The sequence below is a fragment of the Clarias gariepinus genome, chromosome 4 (assembly GCF_024256425.1).
Source record: "Clarias gariepinus isolate MV-2021 ecotype Netherlands chromosome 4, CGAR_prim_01v2, whole genome shotgun sequence".
In the NCBI taxonomy this organism is placed as follows: Eukaryota; Metazoa; Chordata; class Actinopteri; order Siluriformes; family Clariidae; genus Clarias; species Clarias gariepinus.
In genome coordinates, this window is record NC_071103.1 from 29,490,428 (window position 1) to 29,509,882 (window position 19,455).

The window sequence follows — 19,455 nt, forward strand, 5'->3', positions numbered from 1 at the left end:
AGCGTGCGCGCCCCCAGCTCCTGTGTGACTCAGTGAGATTCAGTGGTGTTTAGGTGAATATTCAGTGCGTTTAGCTAACCTACAGCCACGCCGGCTTTTTGGCTGCGGGAAAACCCTGTTTAGGCAACATGTCCAAACTTGAGCAAGTATTAATTCTCGACCCGCCATCTGATCTGAAATTCAAAGGTAAAGCTCATCCATACGTTGCTGTTATGTAGATAGGGCCAGGGTAGCCGCTTGTCAGCGGATTACTGTGCTAGCTAGTTAGCTAACCTAATTCAGGTTTGAGGAGTTAGCTAAGGATGGCTAGCTAGCTAACACGCTAACTCGCAGATAGATCTCCGGCGGATAAATGTAGCTAAAGCCCGATTACCCCTCGTCTCCACTGTCGCCATTTTGAATGAAGGGACGAGGATTTCTAGGCCTCGAATACTACTACTAATAATAATAGAATAATAACACGTATTACGTTGGCAGTTTGTTTTTGAGATTGAGCAGCGCTGCTAAAATGGCAGCTTGGCGGATTTTGCGTTTATTCTGTTCGTTGAGTTGTCGCACTGTGAGGAATTGGACTAGCCAAGTCAACTCCTGAGCTATTACTTAGAGCTAAATGACATAAAAAACCTATGGGCTCATTTTCTAGCTAACGTAATGCTAGTGCTAATTGCCGTGCCCTTTTACACTCCATGCTAGGAAATGAGATTTAGCTAAAGCTACAAGGCAAAAAAAGAGGAACCGCAGCTTGCAGGTTTTGAAGGCAGTGTTAGCTGGTTAGACGAGACGTTGTTTTTTTCACTCAGTAGATTGATTTTGCTATGTGCTGGTTGACATTTCGCTCATAATGGCGATGTTCACATGTCTTTGAAAAACTGAGCTCAGTATTCAGTCAGCCATGGTGCTAGGGATACCTTCATATGTGAACATCACAGTGCCATCTTGATGTTAAGGAATTAGCTACACTCAGTGTAACTTGTCAGGTACACCTGTCTTATAGGTGCACTCTGGCCATGCACTGTGTCTTTGCTCCATTAGAGAGTCTTTATGATGAATATGGACTGTCTCTGACCTGATATCTGACCTGACTCCCTGGGGGAGTGTATTGTATATGGAGGACCGTCTGTGATCACCAAGAGCTGGAGATCAGTTCACTTACCGACAGCAGTCCAGCGCTCAATGTGGCAAAGGAGAGGAATAAGCATTTTTTGTCACATACATTACAGCATGCTGAAATGCTTTTTCTTTGGCTGTGTCATCTTGTTTGGAAGCTTTTTTCTTTAGCTGTGTCATCTTGTTTAAAGCCATGCTACAACACCTATAAAGCAGACAGGATTGTCAAGGTCCTAACAGTAATAGAACGTTCTGATCACCATGTTTGCATTTTTAACAAATAGTAATGTCTGTTTTGTGGTGGTCTCTTTGTATTGACAGATACATGGGTTACATCGTGCCTAATCGTGATAAAAAGGCCAGTGCTTGTAGCTACAAAGCAGGTGTACTAAGTAACATGGCCCGTTTTAAGACATGCCTGTCTCACTGTTCCAGTTGTGTGCTCTAAACTTGGATTCTCATCTAGGGGGATTTGACAAAGATGTCATATCACAGCACTTTACATCAAACAAGTAATTACACTATATAATTTTGCCAAGGTTTCGGCAACAAGATTTACTAGGTTTAGAGAGCATTGTTCCCCCACAAAGAAAAGGGGGATCTTTATTGTACTGTATTATATAAAAAAATACCCATATATTGTTTTAGTACCCAGGCTAATTATATTATGTTATTATAAATTAAGCATATTGACAATTGGTCTAAAAATATAAACTTGAACTTAAGCACCCTGTCATTCAAGGTAAACAAGATCAGTTTTAGAAGCTCAGTCATCAGTTTGCAAGGTCTGTATTGCCCATGATTACAGAAAAAAAAAACCTCTATGGCTGGTGGATTACCTTTAAACAACGTTGATAACCAGTTTACAGAAGTAATCGTGAGCTGGCAATCTTTGGAGAACATACAATAAGATAAATGACCAGCTAGACAATTTAGATTAAAGGACCTAGCAATATACTCGTCCTCAAATATTCGTTATAAGAACGAGCATCAAAAGTTAGTTTTCCCAAGGCAGTTAAAAAAATATGCCTTCCAAACAGTGTTACTATACTTCGCTTTTACCACATGTATATCTTACCTGATCAGCATTGCTCACATACACACTTTTATTCATAAATCTTATGTACCTTTAGAGAATGAAAAGCGGTGGCCGGGAAATAGTGCATCAGAACCAAAAATATTCCTGTCCATCAGGTTTCCAAGTACAGCTGAGTGTGACTGTTGTCATAGTCTGTGTCGCAAATGGAAAATCTGTACACTGTGCTTTCAAAGATGCTTAGTAATCTGGAAAAGCCAAAAGACTGGTATTTAAGACAAAGGTTTTGGTAGGATTGCGCTTCTAGGTAACCAATAAGCGTAATAGGAAAAGAGCGCATACATTAGTGTCACATAGCACATGGTGTCATCCTTCTTCCTCTATGTACACTGGTATTGCAGCACTCAGACATGCCATGATAATGTTTGCTGATATAAATGAGCTATGTGCCAAATGACCACAGGGTATTTTGGTATTCCTTGTTAACAGCAAATATAAATAAGCTTTAAATGATGCACTCCACTATTCCCCTAGTGTAAGTGTGGCCCTGGTAGCAGTCCTGAAATTTTGCTGACTATAGCAGTAAAAATGTCTTCAGTAACCACTTCTCGTGATTCCTGTAATGGGGGTGGGGTTTTAAACCCACTGCTCTGAATAGTTTCAGATTTCTTCAATTTCTAACACACCTAATGCAGTGTAACAGTGCAGGACTATGTGAACTCAGGACCAGGAAACACATCTCTAGAACAAGTTGGCCTCTAGGAGTGAGACTTTAAATGTGTGCATAATGTATTTTGTTTTGTTTATTTTTTTTTATAGATATTATTGCACTGAACGCTAATGTAAATGAACCTGAGAAACTAGTATGTAACTTTAAATAGTTTTTAAATGATTCATTACATGTATAATACAAATACAATGGTCGATCAGCCAGTGACCAGAATTGGATAGTTTTTAGCTTGATCAGACATGACCGATCAGCCGTGGACATAACCCATACTGTGCCGAGTGCGCAATCATATGAGTCGATCAACATCATTTTTATGGCATTTTATTCAAAGGTTGCCCACAATAAAAAGCGTCTGGTCGCCCTTCTTCTCCACACACACTCAAAACGCCACAAACGCTATTTAGTCTTGATTACACGCGTGTTAAAAGCCAAGCTGCGTGCGCTCACCAAAATCTTTGCACTGTGCTTGCAGTTGCTCAATATTAAAATGAATGTGACTGATGACAGAGATACATACTCTTCAGTAACAATGTAGGTTTTTTTTTTCAATTAAATTTAAAGTTAAATGTTAAACTCTTTTATTTGAAGTTAGTTTGTATTGTTTAAATGCTGCGCTTGGATTTTAAGTGAGAAAACTAATGTTATACGGAATGGTCTACATATATGTTCCATTTAGTTGTGAAGCTGTTGAATAAAGCTAAGGTATAAAACTTTTAAGTTTTGACCGCTGCTTTTTTTTTTTTTTAAAGGTTCAAGGACTTAAAATCACAATATAACATTTGAAAAAAAATCATATTGAATTAAGATATTTATATAATTGTGATATGTATAGAATTGCAGTATTATTTGAATCAGCACCTAGGTATTGTGATATTGTATCGGCTGGAGACTGGTGATTCTCCTTTCTATTGAGAACCTTTATTTGTGTCAATACGAATTACTAAAGATTATTCTCTTTACAGGCCCGTTCACAGATGTTGTGACCACTAACCTCAAGCTGCGAAACCCATCTGACAAAAAAGTATGCTTCAAAGTGAAGACAACTGCACCACGTCGCTACTGTGTGCGGCCCAACAGTGGCGCCATCGATCCTGGTTCCTCAATCATTATTTCTGGTGAGAAATCTTACAAAGACGCTAGGGGTGTTATGGCTTGTCACAGTATAGACTACACATTCTTAAAATAACATGGTATTCAGCAATCATATAAAACCTGTAGTACAATTAGGAGAACATTCTGTAGAAAAGTCTTTTTTAAATTTATTGTATATGAAACAGATATAAGATCAAATCCAGTAATCCTTCTTATTTTTTCCAAAAAGAATTGCACAAATATTATAATTTCCTGGAATAGTAAATTTCTTAAGGATCAATGTTGAATAAATCCATTCATACTCGGTTTAAAAACAAGGCCCATTGTTGGAGTGAGTTACTTTGATATTAGGAGCTGAAAGGAAAAGTGACTTAAACAGAAGGCGGCAAAATTAGCAAAAAAGAGAAAAACTCAGTGTGCACCGCTTTTTTATTCAGTAGTTTTCATTGTTTTGTTTAGTTAGTTAAGAACATACAATGTTGTTCTGTGCTTTTGCTATATACTTACCTCATTCCCGGCATGCATACATACGTACAGTATACATACATACATGTACAAAGTCAGCCAAAATGTATTTTATAATGTTATCATATTAGGATCATATATAGGATTATATTTTGTGTTAAGATATTTATGCAAGTTTTTTTCCTAAAACTGTCTATACTTTTTTTATTTGTGGGGGCGGGGGCTGATTCTGTATGTATGTATGGATGTGGCAAGTCATGCAATTGCACATAATAGTCAGCAGATGGCTTTCTGCTTCAAATACTACACATCAGTGTGGTTAGGTAACATAATGCCATGCAAAAATGTTGTGACATAAGAGTACAGGTATCTGCTGGTCTTTTGAGCACTGTAAAAGAAAAAAGTATTCTCAAGTAAAGTACAGATACTGAAATATGTCCATAGGTACAGTAACAAAGTACAGTTTGCTGTTAACACTGCACAAGTCTGAAAAGCATGCAGATAGGCACACGCACAATTATGACGTCCTGACCTAAGACAGACAACCAAATTCATCATTAAAAATATTTTTTAATGATGCTTAAAAGTGTTTTAACCTGACAATGAGGTTTAAAAATGAATACATACTCATGGCACAGTGCTAGCCACACTGTTCCAAACTTCCCTAAAGAAAGACTACACTTTAGGTCCTGCCTTTGTGCTTCAGAATTGGCTCATATTTCATGCTTAGTGACGATCTAACTGTTTGCAGATGAGACCAGATTTGCGTAGCCAATTATAATTCACAAAGTCGACGAATGCATGGCGTTCTCCATTACAGACATAAGTATGTCTGAATGAGAACTCTAACATAAACATAATCTGTGAATGATAGAAAGCTGTCTCCCGTGTTTGAAAAGAGCTTTGGTGTGATTCATGTTTAGAGGGTAGCAATCTTTTTGGGGGATCACAACAAGGGACAAAGAGACGAGTGTCACTGGAGTAAGAAGCTTGATTGGGTAAAAAAATAATGGGTAGATGGTAATAGACGGAAATGCGTTTTTAATCTGTCTTTCTAAAAAGTAATTGGTGATGTCATACACTGTGACAGAGTAACACGCCTACCAGACACACCCCCTGGTTAGCTGTCACTCAGCATTTCCTAAAGCTGCTTCCTCATCTGCTCTTATTGTTCCTGATTCATCGCAGTTGCGTAGTTTTTCGGGGCGGGAAATGACGTACATTGTTCCATGTCTGATTCATGCTTCTGTCTCAAGGCATCAACTTGAGAGCAGAAGCTAAACTACTTTTGGCCGTGTGGGAACAGGTCTGTTCATTAGGTTTTAGTTTATTTAGCAGACACATGCATTCCACTGCAGCATATGACACTTATGGGTACTGGTGGCTGCTGAGGCAAGAAGTAATTATGCACAAATAGGAAATGAGTAAAGAGGAGGATTTGGTTTTAGACGTTAGTTCAGTTGAACTGCTCCTCTCTTTTGTCCACTGTTAGGTCTTTGACTGATGTTTACACTAGTAAGATTTTAGGAAGAGGCTTAAAGAGCGCATGTAATTGCAAATCTGGTGATTAAAATGTCACCCTCAGACTGATGATATACAGATGAATACCAAAATGGGCTTAAATTTTGCATGCCTTGTTATCTTTATTTGTTTTTAAAGTCTGCTGGTTTTGTTTAATTTATTATAATTAGGTGTGATTTTCATAAATACATATAATATTACAAATTACTTGAACTGTTCTGTTCACAATGACATTTTATTTATTTATTTATTTTGACTCCAGTAATGCTGCAGCCCTTTGACTACGACCCAAATGAAAAAAGTAAACACAAGTTCATGGTGCAGACCATTTATGCGCCTCCCAACATAACCGACTTGGAAGCTGTGGTAAGCATTTTCCTACTTGTTTTTTTATTTCATGGTCTATTGATGTAAGGCTTTTTTTTCACATTTACAATGTTCACCAGCAGAGGACAGTATAAGTTCTCAGTCTTATTATCTGCTGTAGCGATCATACCACAGGTCTTGTTGCAGGCTTGCTGACCTGTAGGAAACAGCACATTCAAGAAAAGAAATTTGTTGTTTAGACAAGATGACTAGTCTTTCTTTTTTGCCTTCTTTCATGTCCCTCCGTGTCTCTTCTGTTTTTTTCATCATTCATCCCTAAAAGCATTTGTTTGTTTTTAGATAAAATATTTTGTACCATGATCAGTAGTTAAGTTACTCAGGTTTAAGCTGATACCTATTTAGTAACTTGCAGATACAAAGGATTACAACATCAGTTAATTAGCATTTCAACAGTGATTTTTAAAGTGAAAAATGTTTGAGATGTGCATGTAGAACAATAATGATTTAATGCACTATGTACATACCATGTGTTGCGTATTTTCTTTCCACCCTCCTAGTGGAAGGATGCAAAGCCAGAGGACCTTATGGACTCTAAGCTCAGATGTGTCTTTGAACTGCCTTCAGAAAATGAGAAAATGGTAAGTAGTGCCATACTCACGCTTTCTTTAACAGCTTGAGTAATCAGTGGAGAGGTGACATTTAGAATACTGAATGAGCAGAGAGGGCTGCTGTGCCTTTTAGCTGTCCTGCATTCATGCTGAACCCTAATACATTGTGACCAGTAAGGGATTGAGACAGAAATTGTTTTTTAATCTCAGTCTCAGCTCTGATTTTATACAGCAGTCCTCAGTATTAGCCTGTAAAATGTTAGATACAGCTCTGGTTAGGATGTAGAAGTTATAAAAGTTGTATGAATGTTTAGTCCTGATTATAAAATTATGCTTTTATAAAGCAGTGTATAAAAAGTATTATTTAACATTGTTTAATGGTTTAACCTGGACGAGGCATTCATTGGCAAATAAGGTTCAAATTGTAAGAAATTGCTAGATGAGGTGTGTCAAGTGGCTAACATTGATGCCATTTCAACTGAATCCAATGTATTATATAACCATAATTGGCTGAATAATTGTGATGATCATTTTACCTGCCCCATGATGGTGTATTCTCTGTTTGCGACCTCATTTATGTCTTCTATCAGTTCTTGGAACTTTAAAGCGTTAAATGAACTTTACATAGGTACAGTCATGTGATTGGACTTTGTACACTTTTCTATTCTTAGACTAAGGTTTCTTACTAAAAGAATAATACATCTGATAAATTTTTTATGCAGTTGAGTTCAGTGTATTCACCACAAAAAAGCGTCTGACTCGTGAAATAAGTGAAATGTTATGTCATGTGAGACATGAACATGTTTGTAGTTGTTCTGCATGCAACAGCTAAATTGCTCTACTCCTGTCCTTTAAAGTCCGGTGTGTGTGTGTGGCCCTGTAGCCAGGCACAGGACCCCCTGGAGCTATGTGGGCGGCCACAGAGCCTCTGCTCCTGGAGATTACTGCACACCTGCAGCCGACCGAAACTTCACTGATCAGCAGAAAGTTCGACTTTCCCAGTGAAAGCCAAAGATCAGGGAGGGACAGACAAAGTCAGGGTTTGTGGAAGGGTACCATGAAAACATTTCACAAGTATGAGTTGCAAACAAAGAATGCTCACAACTTGGTTTTGAGGGTAAGCAAGTGATTGTAGTCTAGGCAGTCTGCAGTGGTTGTACTTCTCAAGATCAACATTGCCAATCTGGACAGGAATACATGCAGTAAGTACAGTATGGTGTGTAGTATGATGTTTGTGAATCCACTTAGAAACTAACTTAAACATATATAATCAGTCCATTTATGTATTACAAAATACAATGTTCATCACTGGCAGTACAAGTCCTCCCTTTTCAACTTTCCTCTAGGCATAGACAGATCAGCTGATGAAAGATAATCTGTACTCTTATCAACACCCATGGAACATCCTGCATTTTCATAATATTTGGTTTACTGTTTAACTTGTTTGCTGGTCTCAGCTAATTTCTGTATAAATCTCTGTGTCGGTCCTAAACAGAATGACGTAGACCAGACCAAAGCAGCCCCTGTTCTAAACTCCTCCAAGGCAGACAGCACATCAGCAGCTAAGTCCAGCAGCATGGCTCTGGATGACACAGAGATGAGAAAGCTGATGGAGGAGTGCAAGAGGCTGCAGTCAGAAGTGAACAAATTGGGAGATGAGAACCGACAACTTAAGGTACAGAAATTGAAGAACTGAACAGAGAGGTGTTATGCACTATATAGGACAAAACATTTATTACACAAACAGTGGAAACGACCCACAAATGGTTGTTACAACACTTGTTCATGTGGTTAACAGCAAGTGTAATAAATATGTTGTTACTTTTCACCCTTTGGATATAGAGTTTGACTCTGCTTTGTTATTCGGTAGGATGAGGGTCTGCGGATGAGGAGGGCCCAGCGCTCAGAAAACGTGGTCTCAAACACAGGAGCCATGGTGAGGAAGGAAACCAGTTCCAAATCGCTCCCCTCACTGCTTGTTGTTATCGCGGCTATCTTCATTGGATTCTTCCTGGGGAAGTTTGTGTTGTAGGATAAATGCGTGTGTTCTGCCCAGCTCCTTCCAGTGTCTTCTGGGCCTGAGGGGCGAAGCGTGTGTTCTTGTCGTTCAGCGTCGCATCAGTGCTAGTTTGGCCTAAGGCGGCGGGGAAAAATGCGTCTGTGTACAGAATCATTCAAACAGGCCTTGCCTTTTTGCAATCTCACACGGTTAGTACACATACACACTCAGAAAAGAGAAAAAAGTCTGATTTTTTTCCCCCATTTCCTGTTTTTTTTTTTTTCCCTTGTTTATGTTGTTGTGGTAAGGGGTTCCTTTTTTTCTGTTCAAGGGTGGGACAGGTTTAATTGTACATTTATTAATACATCACTTGCAGTCAAATTGCCGGCACTGTGTAGAGACCTTTATGATAATGAAAAAAAAAATCTATAATGAATAAATAAAATTAATTGTTCTTGCTTCCTTTATGTGGTTTAATAAGTGTTGGAATGTTTTAAATGTCTTGTACATGTCATTCTAATCCTTTATGAAAATTTAAAACTTGAAGGAAAAAAAAAGATGCTGCGTGTTGCTGGTTGGCCTCTTCACAGTGAAAATGAGCTTCAGATTTACAATCACTTTATTTTCTTGAATGTGAAGAATTCCGCTGAGAGACTGTGCCTCCTTCCATGTACATTATTTTCTCTCAGTCACCCAACAGACACGTCTTACTCTTACATTAAGTCTTAGCATTTACTTTATGCAAATTATATACTCATTTGTGAGGCAACTGTTAACTGAAACATGACCACTCTGACTGTATATGGTATTTAACAATGAGCCACTGGGAAATAAGAGAAAATTAAAATTAAATAAAAAATATCTTACATTGTTGTTTCAGTGTATGCTTGACATCTTTTTACACACTACTTTGTACAATTTAATTGAAACTTGATCTGTTTAATACAGTGCGTGCAGTGGACGATAAATGTCAACAAATTTTACAGTTACACTGTTTAACATGCATGCTTTCCTTGTGACCAGCTTCATAAATATTTGATGTTTGAGATTATCTAATTTAAAAATGTACAATCCACTTAAAAGATAGTGATAAACACCACGCACTTTTTTTCATCAGCATTTACAAAAAGTTTGCTGAAGCAGTTCCGCAACATACTCGACAGCTAGTTAATGCAAGTCCCATGATTTAAAGAGGTTGGGATCTGTAATAGGACAGTATCTCCACCCTTTTTTTTTAAAATTATAATTATTTTCCTGTGATGATTGGAATGGGATTCATTATGTAAACACTTGTTTAAATGGTTGAAAAGAAAAGCAAGACCAAAATAAAGGTATATAGCAGGTACTGGGACTGTGTGCTGCATCCATTCCCAAGCCTGAAGTGATGATCTCCTTCCTTTCCAATGCCTTTCTGACTGGTGCTGCAGTGGATCAGCGGCGGTTGGTAAGATGTGGCGCGCTTGTGAGGCTGGTCAGGGCTTGAGCCGTTTGTGGGTCTCTGTCCATTAAATAGGAGGCGATATCCAGCTGAATCTCGTCCCATGTAGAAGAGCTCGTATTCAGTGTGAGGCAGATGGATCCCCAGGGCTGCACACCCTGATGTTGGAGTCACATCCTGTTGGACCCCCAGCTTCCAGGAGCCCTGATTTCCACATTCATTCCCACTGAAGATGTTCAGGAGAGATGTAGTGGCCACATCCATGGGCGTGACCTTCATCTGTGTCACTGGAAAAGAAGAGAAAATTAGTCCCAGATAATTAAATCATGAACTTTATTCACATAAATTATAAACTTTTTTTTATTATTCAGCAATCTAGGCTATTTTAAGTGCAAGCAAAAGATTTGTTTGTATATTACACAAAAACCATGTGCAAAACCCTGTACAATTAGGTAACTTTATACATTAAAGTTGAACAAATGAACAATTCTGCTGTTAAAAAGCCACAATTTGTTTCTCACACTTGCTCATTAGTACCACCACCACAAAATAATTACTGCTTGGGGAGCTCTAAACCAGCTTAGCGTACCTGTGAAAGTGTATTCGGTGCCTCCCATGACTGTAGTGGAGGCAATGCCTGGGGTGTAGTGTCCTTTGGCGGAGATGCTGAATGTGGGATGCCTGCAGATTGGGTCGGAGTAGTGGTAATAGTGGCCCTCCCAAATGTTGCTCTCCTTGTGGAAGACAAAATGACGGGTGAGGAAGAGCGTCCCTGGGCGGACTTCACAGCGCTTACTGACCCAGTTACCGAAGAGATGCAGGGGGCGATCAGTCTGAGATGGCAGAACTGGTGGATGATAAAACTCTGCCACAGAGATGATCTGACACGTAACACAGCTATTATCATAAGTCTGAAAAAGAGATAAAATGTTCAGACAATATGTGAAATGATTGTAAAAAAAATTTTTTTTACTATAAAACACTAGGAAAACTATGATCCTAGGTCTAACCAGCTGATTCTGTTTGGCTTGTAGAATCCCAGACTGGCTCTTTGGTACTGTACGTCACTGCCAAGAGAGAGAAACCTTGCATCTTTTCAAGCCAGTAAGGCAATTGTCCTCTTGTAGTTGATACGCCAAAGCAGGGCTTAGTTTTTCATGGGTTACGTCATGGGTTTATAATACAAAGTTCCTCAAAAGTATTAACAGCAATGAAATGAATGATTACCAGAAAACCTGAAGCAACACCAAGTTTGATGATTTAAAGAAAAGACTGGACCAAAAGCAAGTCTTTTAAAGAACATGTTCTGGCCAAGGGAGTAAACTATATAAGTTTTACTGAGATTCTAGTATTAAGCATGTATTGTTTCTGATTCTAATTGAATTTTTAATAAATAAACAACTGCACCGGTTTCACAGGCATGGATGAATACTTGTTCTTGGCTCAAATATACAGTAATATTGTTTCTACAGTAAGCATTTCTGTAGCGAAATTACAATCCCACCACCTTGTGTTGCGCCTGCCCTTCACTTGTTACGGCTAATGTACACCTAGAATATTTATTGGAAGCAAGAGGTTGCCTTCTGATCAGTTGCTACTCCTCGACTGCCATGACTCAACACGCACCTAATAAATTATTCAGCTTCAAACTAGAATTCATTAACTACATCTACCCTGCATCTTTCATAACGCCTTTCTGTAGCCATCAGAATGAAGAGCAGTGCGTGAGTATATGGGTGAGTGTGCCCACATGAAAGGCATTAATCCGGCCGAAAGCTCCCATTCCACCTCTTAAGTCGGGCTGCAGTTTTCCCTTAGCCTTGCCACAGCGCCTTAGGCACGCACAAAGTCAGAGCTGGAATTCAGAATGATGCCCTTTGCAGCTCTATTTCCTCATTCCCTTTGAAGCAGACAGGGGATAGAAGTGGATCAGCAGCCTGGGTACGCTCTGACACCAGCTGAAATCACACTAAAACGGCAGGGGAAATGCTGATATTTGTTCTGTATCAGTCTTGTTTGAAATAGTGGAGTGGTTGACGTCAGATCATGGTAATACTAGAACAAAACTGCATGGCTGGAGAAAGCAAGAGCCAATGAATACATAATGCACTCAGCGTGTACCAGGAAGGGCATGACAACTATCTAAGGCACACACAGGAAGTTGAGGGCAACCTTACTGACATGAATGAATCATAATGCTATGTCACATTTGACACTGAGTGTATAGTAGACCTGTACTTTAAAATACACTGCACTTCATAAATTAAACATGCTTCAGTGAAACATTTCATCTATTTTTAAGTTTTGTGTGTACACAATGTGACAGAGGTCTACAGGGTAATGCCATGACTACCAACATCTTTCTTGCTCCGAGGAGCCTATTAATATTCATAGGCAAAGGGACCTTTGTAATATATGGTTTATAGGGCTGTTACTCATTTTCATTTAGCCATTTATTACTTAGTAGTGATAGTTAGTTTAACATAAAAAGCATGTGTTGTGAAAATGTCAGTATGAATCAGTGCCTATTTTGCTGTGCAATTCCACCATGTATTTATTGTTATTAAAGGACGCGGACTCATTGCCTCTCTGGGGCTGTACCAACCCGCTGCTGGAGGATGTTAATCATCTGTATCTTTGCTGGGTATGTAATATTCGAGGAGTTGGGTTGAAGTGCTGAAACTATGCAGAAGTCTGAAGAGCTTTCATCTAGGTCTAAACTTTGCACATGACTAAACTAAGCTCTATAAGAAAAAATTATACTGTAACGTTTCCTGGTGTGATACAGTAAGTAATTGAGCTAAAACTATGCAACCAGTGCTTAAGATTAAACAAAAAAGCAAAACAAAACATCTGTACAGTTGCACATTTATTATCATGAACATTAACAACTGATCAGGTGGCAGCAGTACAATGAAAAAAAAATTCTTCAGAGAGCTTCAGGTGATATTCTCATCAAACATCAGAATGGAGAAGAAGTGTGGGTGTGATCCCTGCGACTTTAAACGTGTCATAGTTGTTGGTCTCAGATGGGCTGGTTTGAACATTTCAGAAACTGCTGCACTCTTGGGATTTTCACAAATAACACTGTGTAGAGTTTACATAGGGGAAAAAAAACATCCTGTGAGTGGAGCGTCTGCAGGCTAAAACACCTTGTTGATGGGAGAGATTAGATGAGAATGACCAGACTGGTCTGAGCTGACAGTATAGTAACTCGCTCACTCTTTATAACCGTAGTGAGCAGAAAAGCACCTCTGCATGTCCAGAACAAAGCATCAAACCACGAGGCAGCTACAACGACAGAAGACTACATCAGGCTTCACTCCTGACACAGTTTGTCATCCCAAACTGGGGATTAAAGAAAGTTGAAGAAGGGAAAATGACCAGGTGTTTTTTTTTTTTTTTTTATCTGTAACTGATGAATTTGGGTGAGTCTGGGTCTGTGGTTGCCTCAAAATACTGTTCTTGGCTTACAGGAGTTGATTCCAATATTGAGGTCTGGATGTCAGCCCTGGATGAGTTTTGTGAATGCCAATATGCTTTTCCGCACAGCATGGAAGTGAAGAGTGAATATTTGAGTTACTACAGAATTCCTTGTGGCTTGAACCAAGCTGGTCATTTTCCTGTAACTGCTTTTATCAAAAAACTGTTTCCATTTAGCATAATCGTCACAATTTTTTGCACCATTCTATGTAAACTTTAGAGACGGCTGCGTTTGAATTTCTCTGGGGATCTGCACTTTTTAAAATATTTCAACCCGCCATGAACATTAGTATCCATATCCACGCCACAATCACAGAAATCACACTTTTTCTCCATTCTGATGTTTGATGTGAACTTTACCTGGAGCTCAAAATTTGTATGATTGGCTTATTAGATACAGGTACAGGCGGTCCTAAATAAGTGTATTCTGAGTGTATATTCTATCCTATTCCCTTCTACATTTGCACAATGGATGATGGATGTACAGTATGTGTCATAGAACTGACTAAGATTCAGTTTTTAAAATAAAAATAAAAAAAGCAAGATAGTTTAGATCTCTTATACAAGCACTAAAGCTGAGGTGATGCACTGACCTTGACATTCTGCAAGGGGGGCTGGTAGCCTGTGGGCCTGTGGTTTCGCCTCTGAGTGCGCTCTGTGTGCACGTCCCCCACAAACAACTCCTCCGCTTGTCTCTCAGGCGCGCTGGGCTCAAAGCGCCTCTCCATGCGTAGCAGCTGCAGCTCCTGCATGCTGAAGTCTAAGCCGTGGGTGCAGTCACGATCAGAGCCCTCTACCCACAGCTCGTAGCTGAGCTGTGGCTCCAGATGCGCTGTCAGTTCGCAGGACTTCTCCAGTTTCACCTGCAGATCTTTGGCTACTGGCAGGCTGTGGATCATCAGAAGCACTCGACTCAGTTGGTAGTCCGACTCTGTGCCTCCACGGACGAGCCAGGATGACTGAAGGGGGTGCAGGCTGCCTTCGATGAGGAGAGTGTAGCCTGGCTTTGTGCAGTGGTTGTCCCTATAATAGAACTGAAGGGCCTGGAAGGTGTGGTTCGGAAAGAAGTGGTAGGATCGAGTCAGGAATTCAGGTCCAGGTCTCACCTCACAGCTTTAAAAAAAAAAAAAAAAGATAAAGGAAGGTGAAGCGTTACTCAGACCACCAGAACAATGCGCCAAATCTCATATTGCAGTTAAAAATAAGAATAACATGATAAAGTTTACCATAACAAAGAATGATTTTATAGAAGCAGAGATAATACCTTTCAGACACCCAGTGTCCAGCAATATCAGGAGGCATGTGCACACTGATCTGCTCCCCATATTGAAGGTGTCTAAGCATGTCGTGACACTGATTGTATTTGTAGAGCTTCCCATAGCTCTTGTCCACCTGTATTGGTGTGGACTTCACCATTTTACGAGGCAACTTCTCACACCAACCTGCAGCCATGAGATAAAACGGAGATGTACAACATCAGAAAATCAATTTACACTGACGTGCCATCAATAAGAAGCAGGCTCGTATTTTAAACCACTCATAAACCAAATTGAATTTTCCCATAAGAAATAATTAAAACTTACCTTAAAAAAAAAAAAAAAAATCCCGACAGATAAGTGTTTCCGGTTGTGCGCGCAGGCGCTGTGTATGTTTGTGTGAATCTAAAGTAAGCTCCCCTCTCCTTCTTCTCGTCTTACACAGTTACCCTTCCTCCACTCTTTTTACACACACGCGCACACAACGGAAACGCCGGTTTATCGGAAAAATAAACAAGAAATTTCTCTAATGACCCTCGATTGAGCGACACACAAACGGAATCACTGGTGGAAAGTAAAAATGAAACAAATTAACCTGCACTTTACCTTTGAAAAGAATTGCGACAGAGCAGTGTTTGTTCTGTTCTCTGTAGAGCAGAGAGAAAGAGTGCGTGTGTGTCTGTGAAGGCGAAAATAGGAGGGGTCTGTGTGTGTGTGGCACAGTGTCCAATGACGCACGCGCACACAGACACAGAGCAGGCTGAGCCTTGAGCAGAGAGAGAAAATGGATTTTTAACCTCTCTAATGAGACTTGCTTTTGCTTTACACGCACGCTGTACACACACGCATACAGACACAAAATAAAATGTGTTTTACGTGCACACACGTGGTCAGTGTTGTAGTATACAGTACACGCATCCATGGATGCTGATTATACCAGTAAGAGACGCTAACTCCCTACACTAAGACCCTGCAGGGGTAGCTCAGTGGTTAAGGCATTGGACTATGGTTCGGAAAATCCTAGGTTCAAACCCCACAACCGCCAAGTTGCCCTTGCAAGCAAGGCCCTTAACCCTCAACTGCTCAGATGTATAATGAGATAAAAATTTAAGTCGCTCTGGATAAGAGCGTCTGCCAAATGCCTAAATGTAAATTCGACGATTACCTACAATTTCGCAGCACAAGAGAGAGAAAAACCGTTGGCTCAGTGATCATGTGACGCTCTGCGTCAAAACAAAAAGCGTATGCATGGTACTCGTAAACCAAGACTTGTCGGTTTTTTAAGTCAAAATTTATTAAAAATCTTTGCTCGTCTTGCAGAACACTCACAAACTACGTTACTCGCGATCCGAGTTTTCACTGTACAAGTTCGGCTAAAATTAATGCTGCACAAATAATAGCAAAAAAATAGAAACTGCGAGATGGACCAGTGAAATTATCTAATAGCAAAGGATGCATGGTCAGGGGTTTCTATAATTTTATATTTTTTAAAATAACTTTTGTGTGCTAAATGAATACAGGCGATAATATACTTAATGAGCTCATCTGTGCCATTACTTGCTGTTACCCACAATATATATGACTGAACACAAAATCGTACATTTTGTTGTACGATATAGGTATTATATAGGTATATGGTATTTTATAGGTAAATATTGCAGTTTAAATTGCTATCACAATATGTGTTAAAATAGCTGTCATATGTTTTTTTTAATCAAATCATGCAGTCCTAAATATACCAATTGAATAGTCAGATATCATACATACACTGATCAGACATAGCAAAATGACCACCTGCCTAATACTGAGGAGGTCCCCAAAACAGCCCTGATCCATCGAGACATCAACCTCTAAAGGTGTGCTGTGGTATCAGGCACCCAGCCGTCAGTGGCAGGTTCTTTTTAAGTACTGTAAATTGCAAGGTGGGGCCTCCGAGGATCGGACTTGCCGAGTCAACACCTCAAACTTCTTCTTGTGTTCCTCAAACCATTCTTGAACCATTTGTGCAGTGTGACAGGGCGCATTATCCTGTCAAAGGAGGACATTGCTGTCTGAGAATACCGTTTCCATAGAAGGTCCACCGTCGTCTTGCCGTCTTCCCATAGTCCATCCTTGTGACATCCCCTCTTCAGGGAGGTAATGTACACGCACCCAGTCATCCACATGAGGTAAAAGAAACCATGATTAAACAGATCAAGCCATGTTCTTCCATTGCTCATTTGCTCACGGGACAGCATCATGGGAACCTTGACTGATCTGTAGCTACATAGACCCATACGCAACAAACTCGGATGCACTCTGAGCTACAGCTACCGGTGTCACTGTAGCAAGATAATCAATGTTATTCACTTCACCTGTCAGTGGTTATAATGTTATGATCTGTGAATTTACATTGCGTTATGATTTGAACATGATTTGAACCCACTTTACAATATTACTTTACCCCAGCACACAAATTACAGACTTTTGTCATTTTACTTCATGAATTTTTGAAAGCATCATGTAAAATACAGAGCACACTCCTGAAACCCAATTCACTGCAAAATCCAAAACCAAGCAGCACAAGGGAAATGGTACACACATCGTCACCATGCTTGTATAAAGGAGGCAGAAAAGGTGTCATTTCAAGCACCAATTTGACAAAACCTATTCAACCCTGTGCAAGGTCATCTTGACCACAGTAGATGACTGCGCAAAGGACACATTATCACCATCAGGAACTCCTCCCATCCCAGGCACAAACTGATCAACCTCCTTTCATTCAGGAGGAGATAGAGGAACGTTCCTACCAGAAGCAGCAAATTCCAGGGCCAGGTTCTCCCACAAACATCAACATCATCCTGATCATTAATTAATATATTTTTAATGGGTAATCTGTGTGCTGTTTTGCATATCTCTTATGTATTTGTGTCTTTAAATATAAATAATATATACATATTGTTTATTGTTGCAATTATATATATATAGTTAAAAATCTGTGCACTGTTGTGTATATCTCTTCCATGCATTTATGTCTAATACATGCATATTTAATATTTTATGCCTGTTAAAGTTTTTCGTACTGTTATTCACTAAATAGCTACTATACATATTCACTCCCTTGTCATTTATATATTTATTTACTGTATAAAACTTACATTATATTTATATCTTGTACATGCACTTGTAATTTTAGCATATTAGGTAGATGCCAAACATGCTGAGTGCCTTTACTGTAGAATAAAAAAAGTTATATCCATCTATCTATCTTTTCATTGCCATGGCACTAGTCTGCTCCTAATTGCATGGCTGAATTAAACCCCGACGCGCGTGCGTTAATGAAACTTTTGAAATCGAATTAACCAGACCTAATTTTCTGCCCTGTAATTAAGGTACAAATTATACACAGCTCAGTGACACCACGATGGATTTCCTCACACCCGCTATAATCGCTTATCGTTTTGCAAATGAACCCGAATGACTGATGCCTAATTACAGATTTATAAGTTTTAATAAGAGCTGCTCTCACTACTGTTAGACTAGTCACACACTCACCAGCAGTCAGGAGGAGAAGGAGGAGGTGGACGCTGGTCGTGCTAGTCGTGAAGCAAGAAAACATCCTTTTAACTTGTCTTCCAAATCGGGAAAGAAAAAACAAGCACTTCAGACAAGCTCCCAGAGATATTGTGCTCCAGTACAAGTAACTTAAGTCGTTATTACGCGCGCGCGCGCTCCTCGTACAACAATCTTTTCCCCTCGTTTAAAGATTTCAGTTCAGGCATAATGACCCGAGAAGACGGGATGAACTAAACACACCCTGTCCATAAACGGGACAATAACCGCTCACGCATCCCAAAAATGTAGTTTAGTTCCCTTCGAGAAATAATAATAATAAAAAACAGAACTCCAGCTTTAAACAGCACTACTCTTACAGAGGAATAGCACGCGCTCGCACAGCCAGCATAACGGCGACTATTTAAATCTGACGCGCGCGCTGAGGCAGTAATATCGCAGGCGCGCGCCGCAGCATCAGGGTTGCCAGATTGAATCCTGATTAGAACCTGTTAGTTTATTAACCCGCATCGTCCTTTCTATTAAAGGGTAAACTCTTTGTTTTAATCAGACGGATGACCGACATTTTGCTGTTTAGCAAGGTGTTTTCAGATATAATTAGTAATTAAATGAACCATACTTCTATAATAAAGGAGACCCAAAAACAGGTGCAGGTGTAGGCAGGGATTTTCGTGTTCACAATACAAGGTGAAGAGGGAACTATTCTTTCTGGAACTTTCTCCAGCTTATTAGCTCCAGTTGTTATCTATACCATAGACTCTTTCGGGAGCCTAGCAGTGTGAACACTGAAATAAGTATACTCATTTGAAAGGGTTAAAAAACCCAAACTAGAGAAAAGCAT

At 39.6% G+C, this 19,455-nt stretch overlaps 2 protein-coding genes across 2 annotated transcripts; one reads left to right on the forward strand and one right to left on the reverse strand.

Moving 5' to 3' along the window:
• vapa (VAMP (vesicle-associated membrane protein)-associated protein A) lies at positions 1 to 9,758 on the forward strand. The gene is made up of 6 exons (XM_053494529.1): positions 1 to 186; positions 3,836 to 3,988; positions 6,214 to 6,317; positions 6,836 to 6,916; positions 8,382 to 8,561; positions 8,757 to 9,758. The coding sequence occupies exons 1-6, from the start codon at positions 129 to 131 to the stop codon at positions 8,916 to 8,918; spliced, it is 738 nt and encodes a 245-aa protein (XP_053350504.1). The 5' UTR covers positions 1 to 128; the 3' UTR covers positions 8,919 to 9,758.
• On the reverse strand, positions 9,752 to 18,953 carry LOC128520337 (protein APCDD1-like). The gene is made up of 5 exons (XM_053494528.1): positions 18,597 to 18,953; positions 15,071 to 15,248; positions 14,400 to 14,919; positions 10,913 to 11,234; positions 9,752 to 10,610 (listed from the first exon to the last, which is right to left on the reverse strand). The coding sequence occupies exons 1-5, from the start codon at positions 18,658 to 18,660 to the stop codon at positions 10,180 to 10,182; spliced, it is 1,515 nt and encodes a 504-aa protein (XP_053350503.1). The 5' UTR covers positions 18,661 to 18,953; the 3' UTR covers positions 9,752 to 10,179.
• Between the last annotated feature and the right edge of the window lie 502 nt (positions 18,954 to 19,455).

Coding starts and splice junctions, on each gene's coding strand:
- LOC128520337 (XM_053494528.1), bottom strand. CDS start 18,660: ATGTTTTCTTGCTTCACGACTAGCACGACCAGCGTCCACCTCCTCCTT. Junction 15,249..18,596: donor CCTTCTCCTCCTGACTGCTG/GTGAGTGTGTGA, acceptor TCATGGCTGCAG/GTTGGTGTGAGAAGTTGCCT. Junction 11,235..14,399: donor CCCCCTTGCAGAATGTCAAG/GTCAGTGCATCA, acceptor TCTCTTTTTCAG/ACTTATGATAATAGCTGTGT.
- vapa (XM_053494529.1), top strand. CDS start 129: ATGTCCAAACTTGAGCAAGTATTAATTCTCGACCCGCCATCTGATCTG. Junction 3,989..6,213: donor TTCCTCAATCATTATTTCTG/GTGAGAAATCTT, acceptor TTTTGACTCCAG/TAATGCTGCAGCCCTTTGAC. Junction 6,917..8,381: donor CTTCAGAAAATGAGAAAATG/GTAAGTAGTGCC, acceptor GGTCCTAAACAG/AATGACGTAGACCAGACCAA.